The sequence below is a fragment of the Clinocottus analis genome, unplaced genomic scaffold, assembly GCF_023055335.1.
Source record: "Clinocottus analis isolate CAN_PGR_092001 unplaced genomic scaffold, fCliAna1.0.p SCAF_1, whole genome shotgun sequence".
Lineage (NCBI taxonomy): Eukaryota > Metazoa > Chordata > Actinopteri > Perciformes > Cottidae > Clinocottus > Clinocottus analis.
Window position 1 is genome coordinate 14,124,037 of NW_027175820.1, and position 24,523 is coordinate 14,148,559.

At 41.1% G+C, this 24,523-nt stretch overlaps 1 protein-coding gene across 1 annotated transcript in view; it reads right to left on the reverse strand.

The window, feature by feature from the left end:
* mafa (MAF bZIP transcription factor a) overlaps window positions 1–24,523 on the reverse strand; it is a 74,228-nt gene that overhangs the window by 46,789 nt on the left and 2,916 nt on the right. Inside the window, exon 2 of the mRNA XM_068583120.1 lies at window positions 19,013–19,078. Within this exon, the coding sequence (XP_068439221.1) occupies window positions 19,051–19,078 (28 nt within the window). The 3' untranslated portion in view covers window positions 19,013–19,050. The remainder of the gene's footprint in view (window positions 1–19,012; window positions 19,079–24,523) is intronic.

Below are 24,523 nucleotides of genomic sequence, written 5' to 3' on the forward strand. Positions count from 1 at the left end.
ACCAGGCTGTGGCTGACACACACTCTGTGATCAGAGCAGGAAAAGGCTGTTTTCTTCAGGGCCACTCCAACTCAGTGGGATGCACTTCATAATCATCTCCTCTTGCAGTATGAAACACACACACACACACACACACACACACACACACACACACACACACACACACACACACACACACACACACACACAGGAAAAGCATTCCGACACACATTTAGAGCCTAAAGCTGTGATTACCTGGACGAGAGTCTACCTTCCCTGTCATTGGGACCATCAGCTGAAGGAGGGTCAGTGTTTCTTTTTTTGGTTGGGGTGGAGGTGAGGTTGGCGACATGAACACGGTAACATAGTGACCTTCATCTGCTTTGCCCATAAAGTGGACAGATACAGTACAAATAGAAAGAAGAAGAGAAGGGGAATATATTCAAAGAGGAAACATTTAGCTAATTGCTCTACTTTAAACTGGCGTCCACACCAACAACACATCCAAATCCTCTGTCAACTGACACAAACATCCGGCAATGTACATATTAGCTCAAGCGCGTGTCCTGAAGGGATATCAGACCTGCGGCATCTGTGGTTGGCAGGCAAGTAGGGAGGGAAAAAGGGAAAAGGAGAGGGAATGTGGGAAGAGGGAGGTAAAGTGCTGACTCTGACACCGTCTGTGTGTGCCGCTAACACAGGAACCAATTAGCTAGGAGCCAGCTTCCGCTGCCTGCGCTGTTATAGGACCTCCTCTCTGAGTCCCCAGGGCTGACTGCAGCTTCGGGGATATGATGGCACATATACTGTATACAGTAGACAAGCTATAGGAGAGACACAGATACCCGGCAGACATGCTATGGACAGGGATGTGGTGTGGCCTTCCAGACAGGAAGGGATAAACAGAAGAGCAGACAGATATAGCAGGTCAAAGCAGTAAAGGGCAACATACTTTACATATTATATCAAATGAAAAAAGGTGCAGGCTGCAATAAATTAAATTATACGTGTGTATATGTGATGGACCCATGTCAACCCATCCTTACACCAAATATTGTAATGCATATAAACACCTCACATTCTAACATGCCACTGTCTGTAACTCATTTCCTTTCACATAACACACTTAAGATTTCCCACAGACTCCGACATTGTCGTTGAAAACAATTCACCTTCATATAGAAACTGAAGATAATATCATGCACACTCGCACGACTGTGCACATAACACCTATATATTCACTCTACATGCTCACACGTCAGACAAACACTTGCGCTCGCCACACACACACGCCTCCCTAACCTACACGCACCACCTTACTGTCCTGCTCAAAGAGGGCACGAAGTGACGCAGTCTTTTTATGACAATTATTGATCCTCAGGAGCGCAGTAAAAACTATCCCCAGACAGACAACAAAAATAACTGTAACCATATAACAGCTTCCTGCCAGGGGAACGGATCCCACAGAGCGAGTGGCCACGTGACCGGACTATTCCTGGAGCATACTGTAGACCCCTAGCAGGGCCCAGGGCACTGACCAGGCATACACACACATACAGGACAAGGAGAGGAGAGGAGAAGGTTATAGTAAAGTGTATGTTTAGACTTTGTCAGTTATTCTCCCTGAGAAATGAGCATTTCATGTATTTCTGTTCACTGAGAGGCTTTCAATTTGATTGTTTTTGTGCAGCTCCTCTCCCTCACCATATGGTGCTGCTCACTTTTAATTATGATAATATCAAAGTCTTTGTCTTGCATAGTCCATTTATGTAATAACATTTTCTCAATGCAGTACTCAGGACATACACCCCATCATATCTACACACTCTGCACATTTCCTCCAGTAGAGACGTAACTGATCAAATCTATCCTTTTGAAAAACCTAAATAACTTTGGAGTATTACACTGACAAAACACAAAAGGGAAGGAAGCTGAATACAAGCCTTATTTCAAGTGTAAAAATGGGCTATTGTCTTCATGGATTTATGGTTGAATGTGTACCACAGGGACAATAGTAGAGATAAGTCAATAATTCTCCCTCAGAACAATTTTGTTGTTGGTAGGGAGGAATTACTATTATAAAGCTGTCTTTGATTCTGCCACACTGTCATTAGTAAAGCAGCTAAAACACTGCTCCTGGACCGACGGTGACTACCTGAGATGAATGAGGCGATGACGGAAGTAGACAGTTTGAGAAAGTGGAAGCCCAACAGTTGCATGTTTAACTAAATACGGTGATTCCCAACCTTTTCTTTTTGACACATTCCCAGAGCCTGATCAGAAGGACTGGATTACCCCTTTACGTATAGCACTTCCATAAATGGGATGACTTCATGTCGTCATTCAAAAATGAAACAAACTCCACAGCAGAGAAAACACTGTTGCTGTGGTGGATCTGTGGCTGCACATGTGAATCCATACAAGACATAGTGATCCTGGCGTTTCGGTGTTAACTCATTCAGGTTGATGGGAAACTAAGGCATTGCCTGTGCACTCAGAACAATGAATTTACTTAAGAAAAAATGATTTGTAATCCTCTTTCTGTGTTTATTTTCTTCTCGTTTTGCATAACCCTATCCAATGCCACAGCGCAAAAGAAAGATCTGGCTCCATCCAGTATCGTTGTAGTATAGGTTATGATGAGTTAAAATTTCTTTGAACCAATCACAATCTTCTTAGGCAGCACCAAGTTCAGGATACAGCAACGGGCCCTCGCAAAATAGATAGTGGATGGAGCAAAGAATACTGTATTGATGACATTCTATTTTATCTTATATTATAGTATAGTATATATTATATTATATATCTATGCTTATTATATATGATTATATTGCTTTAATACTGTGTTAGTATGAGATACATCATAGCCTCTCCACATACAGAGTGTATCAAACTGCAGAGGCGCCCTCTGGGAACCCTGGTGGACAGAGAGGTAAAGAGAGTGACAAGAAAAAGTACCGTACTACTGCCTTTTTAAGATGTTGTATAAAAGACTAAATATGTCTGGCTAAAGAAAAGGGGGAGAGAACAACTTAAACGCCTGTAAAAAAAAAAAAAAAGGAGGCAGGAAGGGGAGACATGAAGGCAGAAGGGCTCTGGTCTGGTCATGATCTGGTCTCAGATACAGAGCAGTAAGCTGGCTGTCAGACAAACAGTGTTCAGTCTTGTCAAACTCTAATGCTCTACAGTCCACATTAGCTTCTGGCTCCCAGCCAGCTCAGTGACAGAAACCTCTCATCAATGCCATTTCTCATCTGTCCTCAGAGTCCCATTGTCTGCTGTGTTTGGACCACTTCAGCTGTGATCTCAGTTCAGACTAACATATAGCATAGTCACTGAAGTAATGGAATCATATTTTATATTTCTATACTGTACACGGAGAATTTATTCAGAAATATGCCATTAAATACAATAAAGCGGCATACAGAGCGAGTAAAGAAAAAGTGACAAAGCTGATCTTTTTTTCTCCTAATAACTTATCATCTGTCCTGGTTATCACCTCGTTAGCGGTTGCGGTGCTGCCTCCAGTAAATGAGACGTACTGTGAGCAGTGCTTTGCAGCCCTCCTGCCCCTCGAGGGGAGCTTTCTACTGGGGAAGGTCTGTTTGATCTCGACACTTATCTGCTTCATTTTTGTTCTCTTATGTGGTACTCACCAGCCATCACTTTGATTTGTGGTCAGGCTCAAGTCAAGTGCATTAACCACGTAGTACACAGATGTGCACATTTAGCTGCGTAAACACACACACGCACCATCAAAAAGAAAAGGTCCCTTTGCTAACCTCAGCGAGAATGAAATGAATGGGCCTACTTGCAAAGTGTTTGATATCATTTGAGAAACTGTTTGTGTAGTCTGTATTCATTTACTGTTGAAGAAAACATGTGTTGTGTATTTTATCAGCTCTAGAGTCCAATAGAGTAACTAATTTGCGAGAGAGACAAATCTGTAAATCCTTAATCCAAATGTCCTTAACCATAGTTATTCCAACTGAGAGGGAAAAAACTATGAACTTTTACCCAAACAGCGAACAGAAACTATAATGTGTCTATCAAAAGCAATGGTTAAAGTAAGGATGGCTACTTCAACCACTATCCACACACACATACTTTGTTGTGTCACACTGTATACATTAAGTATTATTTCATGTTCAAATCATTTTTGTGTTTAAATAAAAATGTAATTCCTAATTTTGCCATCTCACTATTCGTCCTGATATAAGAAGGATTCAGTTCAGCTGAATCTGTTGTCCAGCGTACATCTTTAATTTAAATTAGTTGCAGAGTAACTGCCGGTGATTTTGACTTTACTGACACTTGGTCATTGTGAATATATCCTTTTTACTTGTTTATAAAAAGATGATCTTATTCATACAACATCAACATTGAGCAAGCAAGAACACATATATTGTTTCATTAAAGAATGAAAGACAAAAAAAGAGATTTATACCGCATTTTGTATTTCATCTAAAAAATAAACATGAAGTCATTTATCTACCTTCAAGCTTTTTTTCAAACACTTTTCCCTTAACCTATTTGACAGCGAAGACAGTGGATAACCATATCACAATACGAAGGAGGGCCATTAAAATTAAAGACAATACATGACTGTGCTCTATATTCTATCCCTTTATGCTCACCATGCATCTTTATGTGAAATTGTTTTTATGCCATCACACATTTCGATGTATAAGGGAAGTATGTATGCATGTAGATTAGGTTAAGATTCACCCCTAGAAGGAGTTGGCCTGTTTTAGTGAAGAAAAGTATTTTCTGTTGGAGAAAGTGAAGCACTCCAGGGTATGGCTTTTCTGCAGTGTTTGCAATAAGTGTTCATTTCTGGAGGTGTCTCCTTTCTATGGGTTTTTTTTTTGGTGAAAGACTTGGAGGCAAGAAGAGGAGTTAGACTGTTTTGGGGATGCTGTGGGCTTCTAGTAGCAGGTTATCTGTTTAAATAAAGCCCTGCAAAGCTGTGTGATAGGGGAGAAAGAACACATATCCAGAATCCTTTTCTTTTTTCAAGCAATCCGTGCAGACACTCAAGCATGTGCATAAAAAGCAACACATTGCAGAAGTTATAATGCAAGCAAAGACAAACACTATGTCTCTTTTTTCACTAAAGTATTCTGACTTATTATTTCTACCCTTCAGAGAAGCTGTGTTCTGTTTGTCTGTCGTGTGTAAAACATATTTTATAGAAAGTTAAATAAGAGTACTGAGTTTATGTGAGATTTACTTTTTTTTCTTTTTTCCTACTTCTACCACTAATTAGGGCATTACACATGGCTACACATTATACTCAGTAATGTTCATTTCATAGGCTGCAAAAAAAACATTATTTCTGTGAGCGTAAGTGTGTGTGTGTGTGTGTGTGTGTGTGTGTGTGTGTGTGTGTGTGTGTGTGTGTGTGTGTGTGTGTGTGTGTGAGTGTGTGAGTGAGTGAGAGAGGCCATGAAATAGTTTGTGTTTGCCTCTGCTTGCTTATTATCCGCTCACTTATCTTTATGTCTGCAAGAAACCGCGTAAGGGGAAGAAAAAAGATAGTGAGAGAGAGAAATAGAGGAAGAGATGCTGACAGACACGGAGAATGAGTGTGAAAGTACTGTAGATAAAGAGTAGAGATTTCAGATATAGCCGTTAGCAGTTCAGCCATGATGGTGGCTGAACACAGCTGTCAGATCCAGATGGTGAGGTGCTAATAACATTCAGAGTTTTGCAGCGCACCGTTTATTTTCTAATAATAAAACTGTTAGCGCTTGCTAATAGCATAGCCACTGCCTGCCAAGCACACGTTCCGGCTGACACTCACACCACTCTGCTGCCATTTATGTGCCATACGGCTGAGCCGAATGGCTCTATAGCAGGCCCTTAACATAGCAAGACAGACAGATGCACACACACACACACACACACACACACACACACACACACACAGACCAGAGAGCTGTTAGTGTAACCACGCAGAGCAGAATAAACTCAGGTAATGAACAAGTGGATGTGAGTGTTATAAACATGAGGAAATAAATATACATTTGGAGGTCAATGTAAACACACACACACACACACACACACACACACACACACACACACACACACAGAGAGAGACTTCTGAACCAATCTAAGAAAACTTGTCTTGTAGAATGTGATTTTTAATTCAATACATGGTTTTGGATAACTTGTTTCAAACATAATCCTGCAGTTCAAAAGATGATTTCTAGCTCTGGTAAAACATTAAATGTAAATAAATAGCTTTTGCATACTACTTCACAAGTGATACATTATACATCAAATCGACAAGGTCCAGATATAACAAATGTCACAGGTGACTTTTCAGATTGCAGGCCTAATTGTTTCACATTCAAGCTTTTGATCAGATGGTTCTATGTTCAAATCCTCCCTATTTCCTGTGAAAGTCTGTAATATTTTACATACTAAAGATTATGTTCAAAGCTAAAATGTGCAAGTTTGAAATAAAACGTATAGGTTCAAACTGAATGAGACCCCATTACCATATTCAGAATACCACTAGTAAATGGCAAAATATGTCTGGACTGTAGATCTGGGCAGAACACCCACACTCCCAGGGTCAACAACAAAAGGTGCTATTCTGGCAAGTGCACACTCATCAGAGTGCGTCCTACAATAGAGAGCTGTCGCGTGGCACTATTGAATGTATGTAGAATTGATACACACTAACAATGTCACTAACCCTAAAAAAAAATGCTGTTTCCTTTTATAGACGTTCCCATTTTAGGTTATTTTGGAATATTGCACCCATATTTCGAAATAATTATATTTTCCTATTGTTTTCATCCCAATTTGGTTCTCTCTGAATTCCACAGCTGAAAATGAACCTGTGATAGTAAGATGTAATGTATTGTGTAAACTATTGGCTTGTGAGACACTGTTCCTTTTTTTTCTAACTCTTTATATCTGAGAAATGAGGTGTGTGTGTGTGTGTGTGTGTGTGTGTGTGTGTGTGTGTGTGTGTGTGTGTGTGTGTGTGTGTGGAGGGAGGGGGGGTCATACTGTGAGAGGAAGCTACGTTTGTTAGCATCATACAACAGTATCATAACTTATTTATTAAATATTTCAACAGGAGCCAATTTCCTGTTAAGTGTCATTACAGTGTTTCTGCACACACATACGCCTCCAAAGTGCCACAATTAATTGGACTTCATTTCCAGGAGATAATTTCCGACTGTTAGGCAGGCTGTAAAAGTACATCACCATGCACATAATTACATAGGAAGGCAGGAGCAGCCTGCAGAATTTATTTTCCACCCCAAACATCAGAGGCTGCTACAGCCTTTAAAGAGGCATTTATGTCTGTATGCAAACTGTCTCTAAATGAGCTGGCACTTTCATGCCAATGAGATGACACTTCATTTAGGTATAAACTCTCAGAGTCCTTCAAAAATATGTATTGAATGATGAAATAAATGACAAAGATGCTGAATTAAATTACATCACCTTGGTGGACAAATTTGATTTTGTTTGAAGTACAGAACGGTACAGTAACGATAAACCAGAATAGCCAAAAAAACAACAACATGAATTAACTCTAAATTAACTCTGTATATTGTGGCAGGTCTCCAGCTGTCTTGTGTAGCTGAAAGCAAAAACCTGTGTCTTGGGTAATTGAGCTCCCCTCCGCCAGACTTATCATTTTGCTTATTATGCAGGGATATGTAACACAGCAAAGCAGCTACATTCTCTCTAGTTGGCTCAGAAGTGAAATCACCCCTTTACTGCAAGGTTTGAAATGTTCAGTACTAAAGACAAGATGAGGGACAGTGGGCTGCCAAGTGACACAGCAGGGGGCTTTTGTTAAATGTTTCCCCAGTCAGAGGTTGTGCAAAACTGGAATAAAACAGAGCGACAAGAGAAGTGTTGATTTAAAAGGAAATTAAATGATTCGTGAAAGTCTATGAGGTGGATGAAGCACTGTTAGGTTGTTAACATGGAAGAATCTGCTCCGTCTCTGTGTGTGCTTGCATGTCTGAGTGTGTGTGCGCTCATATGTATAGACATGCTTGTGTGTGTATATGTGTGTGCGACAGAAGGTTCCGGGGCTGCTGTGTGCAGTACCGGCTGGCAGGGTGGCTCTGAGAATGGCCCTGTTTCCTGTGTCAGCTCTAAAATAGGTCCAAACACAGCAGAGATGCACGACGCACTCTGGCTATTTACAGCACTCACACAGTGTGTGCGCAGGAAGTTGCCAAGTGTATGGAGCCAGACGCACTCTGCGTTGTACTGTATCTGCTCACAGACTGAACGAAATATGTATCCACTTTGAAAAACATACAATATGACATACAGAGAAAGTAAAATTATCTTAAAATGAGAGGCACAGGCAGTTAATATCATTTTGTGAAAGGTTTTTAACATCACAATAAAATGTGTGTGTGTTTGTGTGTGAAAGGAGGTGTTTAGGTGCCCTTGAACCTTCCATATGTATGCGTTGCAAGAGTCTTGTGTGTGGTGAGGGCACTGCTCCGTGCTTATGTCACTCCACCCGCCTCCTGTTCATTGAAACGCTGCCCTCTGTGTGTCCGAGACAACCAGCAAACCTCCCAAATTACGCAAACATATTACGCCACCTTGCCGTCTCGCTCTGGACACGCCAAGTAAAGGTAAACAGATTCACAAGCCTCACATCACAGTACAAAGAATCATGTTATTCCCTGGATTTGAGATAACAATTTAATTTGGTCGCACCTCGCCATGTTTTTGAACAGCACATTTAAGCACATTGGTCTTGGAAAGGGCTAGTTTGCATATTGGTTGTCGTGCTCTATTTGTACCCTTGTATCATTTCTTACACAGACATAATTAGCGACATCAACCTGTGTGAATAGCATTAGCAGACCACTGGGTCAAACTTAATCCAGCGCTGTAAACCTACCTAGCGCATTGTCATTACCCCACACACGCATTCATCCATAACTGCCACTGACCGTTTTCTGCCACCAATGTTTATATTACTAAACGGCCGAAAGTCTGTCACTTGTCACATCAAGTACCAAGCAGTGTCAACAGATTGACCTCAACAACTCCTCCACGAATCGGACATGATTGTTGTCTCCCAGGGGTATACTCAGTTTGTCAGTCACTGTGAAATCATCTCTATTATGTTGGAATCCTTAGATGCTGGCTCCCATAAGGCCTAACTTGATGGAAGAGAGGCACCCATTTGCAAACTGACTCAAGTAGGTTTGACATATGCTCAGGTCAAAGAGTCTTGGAGAATGTACTCCCTCCAATTTTTCCAGGCTGCACACTAATGACTTGACCAAGTCTTAGTTGTATCAAACGAATACAAGACAATTGCAAGAGGTCTCACCTATAGTGTCACTCTGACCAATGACATTTTTAGTTTGTCATTGCGCTGTGAGGGCCCTCTGGCTTTAGGCAGGGCCTGCTGTGCGCGTGTTCCCTGGTGTGTGTATGCGTGTGTGTGTGCGTGCGTGCGTGTGTGTGTGTGTGTGCATTGCAGGTCCCTGGTAGTCTGAGCTAATCAGCCCAATTGGGAGCACCTGGCCGTTCTCCCGGGAGCCTTCAAGACCAGTCTGCGCCTGGACCTCCGCCCTCCAGCAACCCCATGTTGTTGATGCTGTAGTTTGCCATGTGTGGCTAATAAATATGTGTTCCTCGTTAAAAACCCTGTGTGTCTTTGTTGTGGCCAAAGAGCCGATTTTTGACAACGCCAACTACCTTAGTGTCGTTTTTGACTCCCGCTATTTTTAATTTAGCAAGTAAACCTCATGTATAGAGACACCGTGACGTAGGTTTCGGTCCCTGTAGTTGTGCTGCTCACCCACACTTTATCTACGCGCCTCTCCCTTTCGTTCTCGTAACCTGATAATCAACATTTCCATCCCAGGTTTCAATTAGGAAGCCAAACGTTTGACAATTGTTTCTTGGCTGACGTGAGAAAGCATGTTCTACTATATGGTGAAAACTCAATGTACACACAGTTGCGCACAAATAGCAAGTACATTTCCCCCAAAATATTGAAAAGCAGGCAAGGGAGATAACCAGTTGAGTCGATGCTCCCTTTTGATAGTGTCTACTTCACTTTTAAAATATTGGTACTGCCTGTCGGCTGACCTGTGTGCTAGTTTGTTTGTGTGAGCACATGCGACTTTAAGTGTTTGTGCTGAAGCAACTGAATGGAATTTAGGGGGCGGCCATATGGCAGCAGCGTTCAGTGCACGCTGTGTCCGCTTTCAGTCATGAGGACCTCTAATGCATTCTGGTTGAGAAGGAAGAGGAAGAGGAAGAGAGGAGAAGACTTATCTGGAAATTGATAAGACAGCTTGGGCCTTTCTAAAATTATACTGAAATTATTTTTAATTGCTTGTGAGTGCAGCAGAGCTTTGAATTTTATCCTCGTTTTTCTTTGCTTGCATGTCAACTTTCTCACAATCCATCCCCATATTGCTTTCACCCTCTGACTCTTCACCTCATTGTCAATCAAGTTTTACCCAAAATATAGCTTTATACACATGCAACTGACAGCCTCCATCTGGGGCTGCTGGTAAGTGCATGTGAGAGCTTATTTCACTCAGTGTTTTATGTGTATGTAGCGGTGTGTGTTTGCAGAGGTCATAGGGACAATGTTTAACACCCGGGCACTATATGACCAAGCTTTGAACCAGAAAAGTCGACCAAGAAATGTTGTTCTTTGTTGATTTGTGTGTGTGTGTGTGTGTGTGTGTGTGTGTGTGTGTGTGTGTGTGTGTGTGTGTGTTTGCCTGTCTCTGTCTGCATGCACGCAGGTCTTGTGCTCCATGAACCAGAGAGCTGGGGTCAGATGCCTCCAGTGTTGGGCTTAAAGCTGCTTTGAATGGGCCAGGCTCTGCTCATCTTCTGTCTAATCTTCTTGCTCTTGTGAGTGGAGGAAGGAGGAGAAAAAAATCCATAGTCTTTTCATCCTCCTGTGACCACTGTGCCTGTGAGACAGCAGCCGTGGGAATGGAGATGGATACAGGCAGCCCTGCCTCTGACCTCCCTCTACTCCAACACAAGGGTGGAGATAAACAGGGCCACAAGGATCGCTAACATCTTTCTTTCTCAGGCACACACAGATGGATACACACACACACACACACACACACACACACACACACACACACACACACACACACACACACACACACGACACAGACATCTCATTAAAGCAATAGTAGGTGAATGTTGCAACAGCAGTCTGCCACTGGGAGAGTGGTCTATTAGGGATACTATCAAGAGACGGGGAAACGAAATGAGAGTCGGTGTGCTTGTCCTGTGTGCATCTAATTCTGGTACGGCATATGCATTTGATGTATGTCTGATTTTGACCCAGAGTTCTGGCCAAGGAGCCAGCGATGATACGCATTTGCTGAATGATTATGGTAATATTACTAGAAAGTTAATAAATAAAATATCTATTACCCAAAGCATGTTTGCGCGTCAGAGAGAAAGAGACTTGATTCTGTCCAAAAACTGAGAAAGCCTGCAGAAACAGCCAGCCTGAGAGGCTAGGGCAAGCGTTTGATCCTAAATTACTCGTCCCTCCTCTCTGTTTCCTGGGGATTTTGGAGTGATACTCCCCTCTTGCTCCCTCGCTCCCTCAGCTGTCACAACCCATCACCACAACTATTCCACTTCAGCCGCAGGGATAGAGGGAAAGCTTTGTCCCTCTCCATCACCCTCTTTTCACATCCCTCTCTCTAATGGTAGTTGTGGCATACTGGGTTGTATATTGAGAATGCATGAACTTGTATCCTTTTCTTTTTTTCTACCATGACCTATTGGTTTAAGGACACAGGAAACGTATGATGTTTTAGTTTTAGCTAACAAGAGTATCTTACTTTAAAATTAAAAAGTAAACACAGAGCCATTCCTTTGGTCATGGCTAGTATCCATCGAGATGCATGTGTCTTATTTTGGTTTGTCAGGGGTCATTAGTGTAATCCAAGCAGACAGAAGTTTATACTGAGAGAAGTGCGCCATAGTATTCTCTTTCTGTTTGTGTCTTTTTTTTCTAGTATCTATATGCAGCCGCTTCCGATAATGTCATCCTACACTGCTCTCCGCTCTTTGCAACCAGAGACTATCAGCTGTGAACTCATCGCTCTCCTTTAATGGCCAGTTCGCAAAGAGAGAAAGAAAATCAGTGGAGCTGTTGTGTGTTTATATGAGAGGCTGTGTGAGAGAAGATGGTTTCCTTAGCGCAGAGTACAAGTAAGCAGATCAGGACTGTGGGTCTCTCGGTTTCAGTTCTTGTCTCTGCCACAACATTCTTTCACAGAGGTCACACACGCCAACAAAAGAAGACAGTGAGGTGTCCAACTGAGTTCACGGCTTGGTCTCGCCTGGCGTATCTCTGTTACACTTCAGAGAGTGACCTCATGACACATGGCCATTAACTGAACGTGCCTCTTCATTACAGTAGTGACATGCAGAAGTGTGCCGCTCCTCAGCCACAACACTTGAAGCCAAGTCACTATATTGGGTATACAAAAGCACTCGTCTGTCAGGTCTCTGAGGCCATGTACTCTCCAAGGGTGACACAACCCAAACTCTGTAATTATAAAACGCAAAGAGCATTCCTCAGTCTGGTTAGCCAGAACTATGAGCGAGAGGGACAAATATTTACCCCCTCCACCCGTTCCCTCTGTTCCTCCTCCTTTAACGCGCCCCCACCCCAATAATTTAACAGTTAAAGCAACTCAGCCTTGTAAACACAATAGTTATGTCTGCGCTCACAGAGCCATGAAGCAGACATACAGGCTCCACTACCCCTGCAGCTACGACTAATACAAGCTCTGCTCCTCTCTTCCCCTCTCCTCTTTTCACATCATCCTCTATATTTATGTTGCCACTCCATATTGGCAAGGTTTTGGTGTCTTAACATTCAGCTTTCAAAATATTTGATTAATGTATATAATTAAGGTTGAATGAGAGAAAGTCAATGGGATATTTACAGCTGTGTACATTTTGTACATATTAAACATATTGTATTCACATATTGGACACATTGTCTTTAACAACGTCTTAAAAACTACACACACACACACACACACACACACACATATATATATATATATATATATATATATATATATATATATATATATATATGTGTATATATATATATGTATATATATATATATATATGTATATATATATATATATATGTGTATATATATATATGTATATATATATATATATATGTATATATATATATATATATATGTATATATATATATATATATATATATATATATATATATATGTATATATATATATATATATATATATATATATATATGCAAATATACATATATATATATATATATATATATATATATATATATATATATATACATATATATATAAATAAAACTTTGAATTTGTACCTCAATATATTGTCACATGTTTTCAACTCCTTCCAACTTGAAAAGTTATTTAGTTTTTTTTTGTGTGTTCTGTCAACACGTTTTGGTTGGCTCTGTTAGCATGGTTTGCTGCAAACTACCAGCTCAGCCATGGCCATGTTGAGAGCCGTTGAGATGCAATAGGAAATGCTTTCAATCACGTATAGCACCTGAAGTACATAAGCTAGACAATAAATAAGTCAACAATGACCTCTGGTCTCACATAGGACACAAACAGTAATCTCCGAGGTCACACTTCAGTGTTTTTAGACCCATCTGTCCAACCCGACCTAACCCCTACACAGACTTTGCTCTTTATAGTGTCACCTGTACCGGTTCATAACTGGATTATATACAAATTCATTACTTGGGTTTGATATGAATATAAATGGTGCATCAATTTTTGTCGGTATTTGCTATAAAACAGTGTATGAATCCACAGCCTACAAATAAAACACAAGGCACACATAATACCTGGGATACTGAAATACAATGCAATACAATACTGGCAAAATTAAATTAAACACTACCTTTTCGGTCCTACACACTTCTCTCTATGAATTAATGCTAATTATCTGCATAAACTAAAGATCTAGACATTGTGTGAGGTACATTTATACATGCAAATCTCCTACATTTAATTTATTATATCATACCTGTTTTACAGAAACATATTTATGTTTGTCAGGAGGACAGTCCAAGGAAGCTGAACAAGCTGAAGCTGAAAAAATGAAAGAGGTGTCAAGGACATACCAGCAAAGTTAGGAAGTGTTGGCCTCTGTGTGTAAAGCCTTATATTTATTTATGTGATATCAAAAGTTGTTTTAATTGTCTGAGCCAAGGGAAACATAAGCCTTGTCGCTGCGGAGCATAGACCACACAACTGAGAAACATTTAAATGTGTCTCAGACGTGTATTAATAGGATACACCACCAGACTGTTTGTCTTAACACTTTGTAAACAGCGTGATGATATCCCAGGCTTTAATTACTGTGTATGTGCATGCATTATGATGATCCTATTTTGATTAGATATCCTAACTCATTTTAATTAAATACATAAAATAGAGAATAACAACTTTTGATGCGAGCATTCCTGTCTGACAGCATGAAAGTGAGGGAATCATAACGTCTCAAAGGCTATTTGTATTTGATGTTAACGGGCAAGCCCAATGCATTAAGCCTGGAATGTAAGTAATGTGCACTTAGACACAGAGCCCCAGCCACACTGTGTGGACAGCATAGTTTAATGTGCAGCAATAACTCTGTTAGGCTGCTGTTTCTCATTGCCTCACTTTAACTCTGCATCTTCTCTATATCTCTTCTGATTGTCACCCTCTGTACACATTTCTTAAATGGTCAACTTGTGTGAAAGATGAGATAGGACATTGCAGGTCTCTTCGGAGCTATTTGCTTTGTACCAGTCAGTCCCTCTGGTCCTGTTTGTCTGAGGGAAATGAAATACTGAAAATACTCCAAAAACATTTGATATGATGCACTGGTACCAGCTGACTTTTATATTTTGCTGTAAAAAAATACTAAAACATGTTGTGATTTAAGAGTGCAGATGAACTCTATCAGTATAAATGACGGGCTCCACAGAGGACCCGCATCCTGGGTGAATGACTGTGAGAGCCGCTGCATGGCAGGATGAAGTGTGTTCATTTCCTTATTTATTGACTCACTTGCTTTTCTCTGAGTGTTTGAAATTAATAACAGCCAGCAGAAATCAGACAGAGGGATGAAAATCAGCACTTTCCCTGCAGTGAAGCCATTCATCAAGCTAACGAGGGGGAGAATAGGAGTGGAGGGGAAGAGGAGGGGGGAGAAGTGACGTTTGGAGAGGGAGCAGAGAGCAGGAGGGAAGCAGGTGCAGTGTGAGGCAGAGGGGGGAGGGGATCTGATGTTGGGTACAGAGGCAAGGGGAAGGAAGCTAAGTTTGTTTGGGAGGAGGAGGAGGAGAGTCATTTAGAGGATAGCAGGGCAGACAGAAGAGGAGGAGCTGTGTGTCACTCTAAAAAGAGGGGTAGAGATAGAAAGAAAGACAACTTTGACATTGGAGTATAAATAGAGAGGAAGGAGAGAAACGGAACACAGGCAGTTTCTTCTAGACTCACGGACTTGCACAGACACAAAGGCAGTATGGAAACTAACAACAATGTGTTTAAACCATTTCAAGTCCATGCCTTTGCCAATTGCTAATATGTAAATCTTGCTGCCATAAAGACTTTCCTAAGAACTTAGTTCTCTGCAAAAGGCATCCAATTTCCACAAACATTCAGCAAACTACCAGCTCTGAAAGCAGTATTGCCACATGAGGATGAGGATGAGGTAAATACAATACCGAGCTCTCGTTCACTGTCTCATACAGTATAGTATTTTACTCCCCTTCCTCTCGTTGATGGGTGATGATAGGCCTGCCCTCTCCTCAAAGCCTTCGCCCTTGCGATGGATCGGTCCCATGCTGCTCTGCCTCCCCGACAGTCCACCAGAGACCCAACAGTATCTCACACCCAGAGCAGGGCTGACTAAGCACTTACTGCTGAGCCTCTCTCCTCAGAGCGAGAGATGAGCGCCATGCTGAGAACTCTGCCACAGGAAAATAATTAGCAAAGTGGAGCTCTGCCCAAACACACTGAGCTAAATCTACCACTTCACATACAAATGTAACCATAAATCTTTCCCTGTCTTCCTTTCTTTGCTAGGAAAGCAGCATTCTCACAATCAGGAGTTTTATGTTTACGTTTTATATTTATGCTTACACATTTGAATTTATTAATTTGCAGTACTAAAGATAACTCTGATGAATGAGGCGACCAAAGAAGCGCCCAGCAACAGCTACAAGCTGCTCTGCAATAATTCTTTGAGTCAGTTCAAGATGAAAAACTTGTGCTTGGTTCCATTTAGTGACGCAAACTGTGCCCATCTCACTGTACATGGATGTCTGTATTTTTAACTTTAAAGTTAGACCACAGTGTCTTTGGTCACCAAGGCTAAATATAGTCAATGCCTCCTGAGCAGTCTCCAGTTTCTCACTCCTTTCTGAGAGGCAGGTGGAGAAGAGAGGAGGAGAAGGGAGAGGGGGGGGGGGTAAATCAGCCCTCAACTTTTGACCCATATGGAGCAGGAGGTTGTTTTTGTACTTTTGCGCTACCCCGTTCTCTCTATGGCCTCTGCTCCCCTCCTTTATCTTATTCATTTTCTCCTCCACATGACAGGTCAATCTGGATCGATTTCATCTGCCCTCGATGACTGAGACCAACATCCTGGCACCCAGAAATAGAGCTTGCTGTGATAGAAAAGCCTCAAGCTTTACCGTTAGCACCCAGCTGTGAGCTGAGTGAGAAAGGATGGGGTGACATAACATTTAGAAAACATTCACAGGACATAATTTACTGCACTGGTGGACTACATTGCTATAAAGAAGCAAAATACATGGGAAATGAATGATTGTTACTATGTATGGGTGACAGTGTTTCAGCAGGTTTTACTTAAACCACTCTGCCATACACTGGCCACATAGTTTGTGGCCTACCTGCCTGTTACAGTATGCTTATGAACACACACACACACACACACACACACACACACACACACACACACACACACACACACACACACACACACACATACACACAAGCCTGCTTTCCCAATCTATATTTGCACTCAGCTCTTTTCCTCACAGCCTCTTTCACACACTTACTGTGCATATACACACACCTGGTGTTTTATCTTTGTCAGCATATTTTGAGTCCTTCACCTCCCTGCTGGGCTCTGAACTCCAGTGTCTCTTTGCACGATGAACCCCTTAGGTATGCCTGCCTTCGTAACACACACACACAAACACACACACACACAAACACACACACACACACAAACACACACACCAGTCACAGGTAAGACACACTGGCAGCCGCATACCAACGTTCACCTCTCTTTTTTCATCAACATCAAAGTGTAAATATGTGCGGCCTGGAAAATGTTTTTCCTCTTGTATTGGTGGTGAAAAGGCGCAGTGACACAGTGTCCTGGTGATGTCGAGGCATCCCAGGCTGGAGTCAGGACACTCTTTCCCCAGGCAAGGACATGAAGACCTGGCTCTCCGTCTCCATCACTCAGCCTGTCCTCCCGGAGCTACGTGGCCAGACTGCTCATCTCCCCCCCACACGCCCTCATATGCATGGATTTGCATAAAACAAAGACATGGCTCTGCCTGCAATGTCTGCCTTGGGTGAAACTGCTAGGAGCAGGATCGACCAGACCACACCGCACGCAGCCACTCTGAGCTCGGCTGGCAGGTTGTCAGAGCGCAACATCAGTACAGCGCAGCAGCGTGGCAAGGGAGCTGAGATTTACGAGGCTGACTAAGATAGACACCCTCATGGTTTTCCACTTTCATTCGTTTAACATCCGTTACCTTGGCATTGTTTATATTCTACACCCCTCAGCAGTGAGCAGAGGGCACCTAATTCACAGTGATGACGTGGGAGGAGAATCAGAGCACTTAAAACACTTCATCTAAAGATGATTTGTCCTTGTCTTCCCTGATGGCTTCTGTCCTGCTTCCCCTCTTGAAGTTAAGTGGAGCTGGAGAAAGGCCAGCTACTGATCCCACGCCCCACTTAGACACAATCAAGTAAATAACACTGCCCACACGTACATGTAAACACTTGTGCATACGTACATTCTTCTTCACCAAGTCATGAATACAAGCTTAGATCTTCTCTCATCCTTATGTTTCATGACCAAGCACATCGCGGCGTTCGCTATGGAACAATCAGTGACGCCATTACAGGAACAATTGGGTTTGCAATATAAGTTTGCCCAGTTTCCTATCTGTTCCTGTGAATTGATTTCAGGACTATTCTTCACTCCGCCTCTCTCTTCTGTACGACAAAGTCTGCTTTTCCTCTCTGCCTTTTTCACAAACAATCTTAACATGTGATTTACATTTGGATGAATGGTTATAATGTGCTGTTTTTTTCTGTTGATCCAGGACGACTGAAAACCTAATATTAGTGTAGTGTGTGTGTGTGTGTGTGTGTGTGTGTGTGTGTGTGTGTGTGTGTGTGTGTGTGTGTGTGTGTGTGTGTGAGTGTGTGAGTGTGTCTTTGTGAATTTAAATAAGGTGGGAAAATGCATACAGTTCTGTGCAAAGTTATTGAAACGGGGAGATAGAGAGAGATGTGATCGAGAGACATAGTGGCAACATAAAGAAGGTGTCCTCTTTAGCATATGAATAGGAGTTGTCAAACTATGGTATATTATTTGTCCACAATGGAAGCCTTACAGACATTTGCAATATGCTATAAAACACTCAATATTATATGCAGTGACTGTATCCTCTCTCTATTTAATATGAGTCTAATATTAATGAATAATTAATATGGATTGCATTGTGTTGCTGCATGATAGGAAACAACATGACCAGTAATAATTCTGCACATTATATAATCAAGTTTGATATTAATAAACAGCTGCGATCATTTTTTTCAAAGCCTGTTTAACAAATGTGACTTCATTCACCGTTGTGAAGTCACAGATATTACAGGGAAAATAAAAAAACAAACAGCTGAGAGAGAGAGAGAGATCAAGAAACAAGTGTTTTACCTCAGGGAGGGAAGGGCACGGAGGATTGGGGCTTGAAATCACAGATGGAGGAATTTTCTTGATGACCTAAAGAAGCAGATAAGATTGGACAAAAAAATAGAAGAATAGATTAATAAATATTAAGGCCAACACACATGCTGTCTTCTTCTCTTCATCCTTCATTTCTTCTACTGCTTGTGTCACTCTCTGCCGCCCTGTCAGGCCAACAATCATCCAAAGAAACCAATAGATCCCTTCTGAGTGAGATTCACTCTCACCTTGCTGGTCTAGTGAAACACAGCACATGTATCATAGTAAGCGTTTGATGCGGAGGGAAATGTAAAAATTTGCATGCAAATAGATTCTACTGGCAGAACTCATGCATCAAAACACTGTAACCACAAGAGACAAAACTAAAATATCTAAGCACACAGTGTGCCGTCGTACAAAAAGGGAGAAGGAGATATATGCAAAGGCCTTTATACTACTGCCGATCTCATTAAATTACAAAACTAATTGTTCTTAAAGGGAGGGAATTTACAGTGAAAAATTAACAGTGTAGGGAGTTAATTTCAGATGTGTACCACCTCATGACGAACACTCTCAGAAGCAACATCGTCAGAACACTCACGAGTATACGCATGATGCTCGAGGCGTCCAAATAGGCTTTTTCATATTACCTATAAATATTGCGACAGTCAAAACATTTGCTTGATTTCAGTGCGCTGATACCAAGCAGTGTCCCTCTAAACCGCTGTGGAAAATGACAGTTGAGGAAATACTTTGCCCATACGCCGCAGTGGAGTAACTTTTAAATAACTGGATGTTCAAATAAATGCCAACATAACTCGGTTCTATGGAATATATAGACCCTGCAGGAAAACAGCAGTGACGCAGCATGGAGATCTTAGCACTGCAGCCGTCACAGAGCCGATGCATTTAAATCACAAAGTGTAATCTTTCATTTGATGACTGACAGTTATTAAAAAACTATATAAACCGTGTGGAATATGCAAGAATGCATGTTGGAAAAAAGACAAAACTGCCTACTATAAAGTAAAAGTGCAAATTGCTGATTATTGATCAATGTGCTTCTCTGACTAAACACTCATTGAATGTGTTTTCTGAATGCGCAGCTCCACAATTCATTCAAATACTATAAAGCCGAAGATGTATGTATTGAAACTGTGATTTTGATCATATATCTGGGTTGTATTTTTAGGAACTTGAAAAACACATGCTACTTTGACAGAATATAATCTTTCCTTTTCTTTCATCATTTGTGCAATGGTACTGCTGAAAGATGGTGTTTCATTTATTCAAGTCACAGGCTCTTGGTTTGGGTCCATTTACAGACATATAAAATTACCCCAGCAAGTCCCGACCACCTCATTACCAACATAACCTGCTGCCAGTCTTTCAAGGACAACTCTCTAATGACACTGCGCGTTTCCGCTTAAGGTCTATTTGAAGCACACTGAGACTCTCTGCCACAAAGAAAGAAAGAAATGTATAGAAAGAGCAAAGTGTACTCTGATAAAATAAGCAGCTTAATTGATCCCTGATGTCCGTTTCATTCTGACGGAGTGCGTGTTTCTGTACCGACCTCTCATATACTGTCCACTGTTAAGGGAGAGGAGTTGTTTTGTCTTTGTGCCTGGTCACATTCACAGATGTGGCTGCCACCTGGTTGTGCTGAGACACCTGACTTCTGTTAGTGTTGCACATCCAGTATATCCTGTTTCTGCATTGCTGTTTTTCAGATCCAAACTCATTAATCATCAAGAAACTGTATCCAAACACTTTTAATGAAATGACATGACATTGTTTTGCCAACTTCATTTTCAAATAGAAAAGCAAGAAAGTAAAAATAAATTCTACTTTTGGACTCATTGCACTACACGAGTGAGGGGTTGATAACACATTGTCTGCAAAAAACACAATTGCAATTCTTAGTCTTAGATGTCATATGTTTTTTTTTAGATTTGATTAAAGTGTGAACTCATAACCGAAACTGAGAAACCCAGTTTATCACCTACAGTCAGACTCTTTAAATTTTAATAGGAACAACAATGAGTTTAGCTTATAGCCACCAGTTTTGTCAGAGATTGAATGATGTGGGTGTCAGACTAACAAACTACTGTCCGTGACAATCATGGCCATCATGTATGTCCTGCACTACATGCGTTTAGCACATTCTTGTGCTGCATACATGTAAGTACACAAACACCTTGTGTGTATTCAAGCCTGAGTCATATAGGCTTGAATCCACAAGCTGAGAGCTATGTTATTTTAACACATTACCTAATAACATAGGTTTTACACACACAAGAACAAGGACCACTTCTTCTAAAAGCTAGTTCTGTGTTAAAGTAATTACATTTTGTTCCAATCCTCAGAAACGTACTTGTGTAATAAAGAGAGAGTATGCTGCGAGACTGTAACGCTCTGAGACAATGGTGAAATACCGGAAATGGGTAAAACAAAATGGCAGTGACTAGTGTTGCATTTACTATGTACTGTCCCATGTCGGATGTGCATGTACATCTCATTCAGTGAGTTCTGTGGAGAGGAAATGAGCTTGAGCTCCCCTGGGCACGGATTACTCTAATGACTTTGAGAGCAGCCTTGTGCGCCGCAACTTTTGACCTCTGCTCATCCTCTTCTCCAAGAGACGAAAACACACACACACATTCACAGACATATTCAAACACATTTACACACAAGCACACATATTACCCACGCAGGGACTAATCGACCTTGCACACAGGCCAGCATGAGTTAAGAGATGCAGAATCACACACAAACAGCAAGGTGGCAGATCTTTTTTAGCCCTTTCCCTGGCACCACCTCGAGCCTGGAATAATTCAGACCCCCAACCAGGTCTCTTATTGGGGGTTTGTCCACTGGCGTTTTGCTACTTGAGTGAACTTTGTGCTGCGTCCTGTGCAGTAAGTCCGGATAGAACCAATGTTCCATTTGAGTGCATCATTGGAAAATCAATACATTTATTGCTTACACAACCATTGCACACTGGTGCCACAGATATAACGGGAAACATCTTTTGCAAATCAGATCTGTCTTCAAACAAATTTCATTCCGCTGGCCCAAACATATGCAGGGCCATTTATTGTCTGTCTGTGGATTTGTATTTGTGCCGCTGCCTGCAGGCTGAGTGTGTTTTTATTTCTAGTCCCTGTGGTGAGTATTCAGTTTGACTGCAGGGACATTTTAAATCTAACTGGTCTTTTTCAATAAGGAAACGATGAAAAAAAAACAAGTTAAAGAGTCAAACTGCACAGCCTTAAACAGAAACCATGTTTTCATTTTTTTACAAACCACTTTAAACAGATCAAAAAACCCACCACACAAATAAAAGAAGCAAAACATAATTCTTGGATAAAAAACTAAATCTCTTTTTGAAATGGCAAGTACAGAGAGGCAAATAATCATGCTCTCTAAAGGCATTCAACGCATGTTTGTGGTTAATATGAAATATCAAAATATAGCAGCGCTAGTATTTAGATCAAATAGATGTAATTAGATAAATTGGGGAAGAAGGAGAACGGCTTGGCTGTAAATTGCATGGTGTGTGCATGCTAAGACCCAACACTGGCACAGCTGCACAGAGCTGCACTCACGATTTATCATCTCTACGTCGCAGGAGCCAGTGGGCCACACCACTATTAATCATCAGCAAAATCATTTAATTCAGCCCAAGCCTGACTATTGTCTCAGTCTCTCCCTCACTCTGGGCAAATCAGCCACCACAGCAGCAGCGTGCACCTCAGAGGAAATAACACAAAACAGAGTGGGATACAAGTGTTGGGTCAAAACAGGCTCTCTTTTCTGATCTCTGGCAGATGGTGCACACGTTTTTTTGTTTTTTGTGTGTGTAAATTTAACAAGACTTAAATTCACAATGATAAAGACTCACAGAATAACAGTTGATCACTGAGTGTTTTGTTAACAAACTGACACAGTGGGTAATTTTCATGAAAGGTACCCTTTGTATATATCCTTTGCTCACAGCCGTGCACACACAAACTGTGGCTAAATTGCAAAACTAATCCAGAATGAATATGTCCTCAGAAACCTTAGTGTTTCTTCAAAGTGGATTTTGGCACATTGGTCTTCCTGTTTCAGCAAACAAATTGTTCTGAACAGTGAAACGAGATGCCCACAAGGCTGTTTCTTGTCCCAGAACTTACAAATAACTTTTCCTCCTGTGTTTCCGAAAAGTGGCCCTTTCAGTTTGTGCACCGGTACAGTGCAAAAGTTATGTTAAAAGAAGACAAAGTCAGAGGATTGAACAGCAACTGCAAGGCACGACTGGGTACGGGAGCCGAGCCTCTTTCTGCCCACCGCAAGGGCTGACATACATTGGCACCTTCTCCAGCACCCCCTCACATGCCTGACATGGCTGTGCCCTCACTGCAACCCCCTCACCGAGAGCATGTCTTCTTCAGGCCCTCTGACAAACAGGATAAAGCAGGCGAGAATTGGGAAAGCCAGACGATGACAGGAATGACAGTGAGCACACAGGGTCTGAATAACACACACAGTGGGCACACTACACATACAAAGATCAGGAAGCAAGCGCTGAGAAAAAGGGCAAGCGGATGGTGCAAATATAGAACATGCAGAGCAACAAGAAAGTCATATAGAGATGTCATTCTCACTACATCCTTCAAGGAAAACACATTCACACTAACACCTAATTAAGTTCACAGCATGCGTGCACATCCACACACACAAAGATGGAAAGAGAGTGACTCACAGACACACACCAATCGCAGGTCACATTCTACAATGACATTAACATAATGTGATTATATGATACAAAAAAATGTATTACGTTTCCACAGATGAGTATGTAATTTGTAGCCCAAAATATTTCAGATTAGATATTATTTCATCCTACATGATGGTTTGAGTACAAAGTTGATTTAGAATTTAAATTATGTTTGAATGAAAAAATGTCAACAAATAAGAAGTCGTTTTTAGGATCATTATATTGTGAAAAAGGCTAACAGTTATTTTGGGGATTTTAATGAAGAAGAAAAAGAAGGAACTTTTATCAGACAATGTGTGAGAACAAAAGTAAAATGTGAGCCAATCTTTGTTTGTAATTTCATCAACTCAGTAAAACCGGACCAGATTGTTGCTCCGGAGAAAGTGTGTTGACCTGATCTGCTTTCCTTTTTATTTATTTTTGCTGTATGGGTTTAGGAAAATTTAGCTTAATATAGCTTTAGCTTGTTTGCATAAAAAAATCATGTTTCTGATTCGGTCAGTGTGCATGACGCGTCTTTAAATTAGCGTTGTAAGAAAACACAAAAGAGCGACAACTGCTCATATAAAAAGTGTTAATATGTAGTGCAATAATCTCCATCACGTTTTGATTCTGGTTTCATTGTGTTTCAATCACAAAAGCAAATAAAAATGCAAGACAAGTCAAAAGAAAAGTGAGAAACTTATTGAAGACAATTACATACATTTATTGCATATCATTTAATTGTATGAAATGAA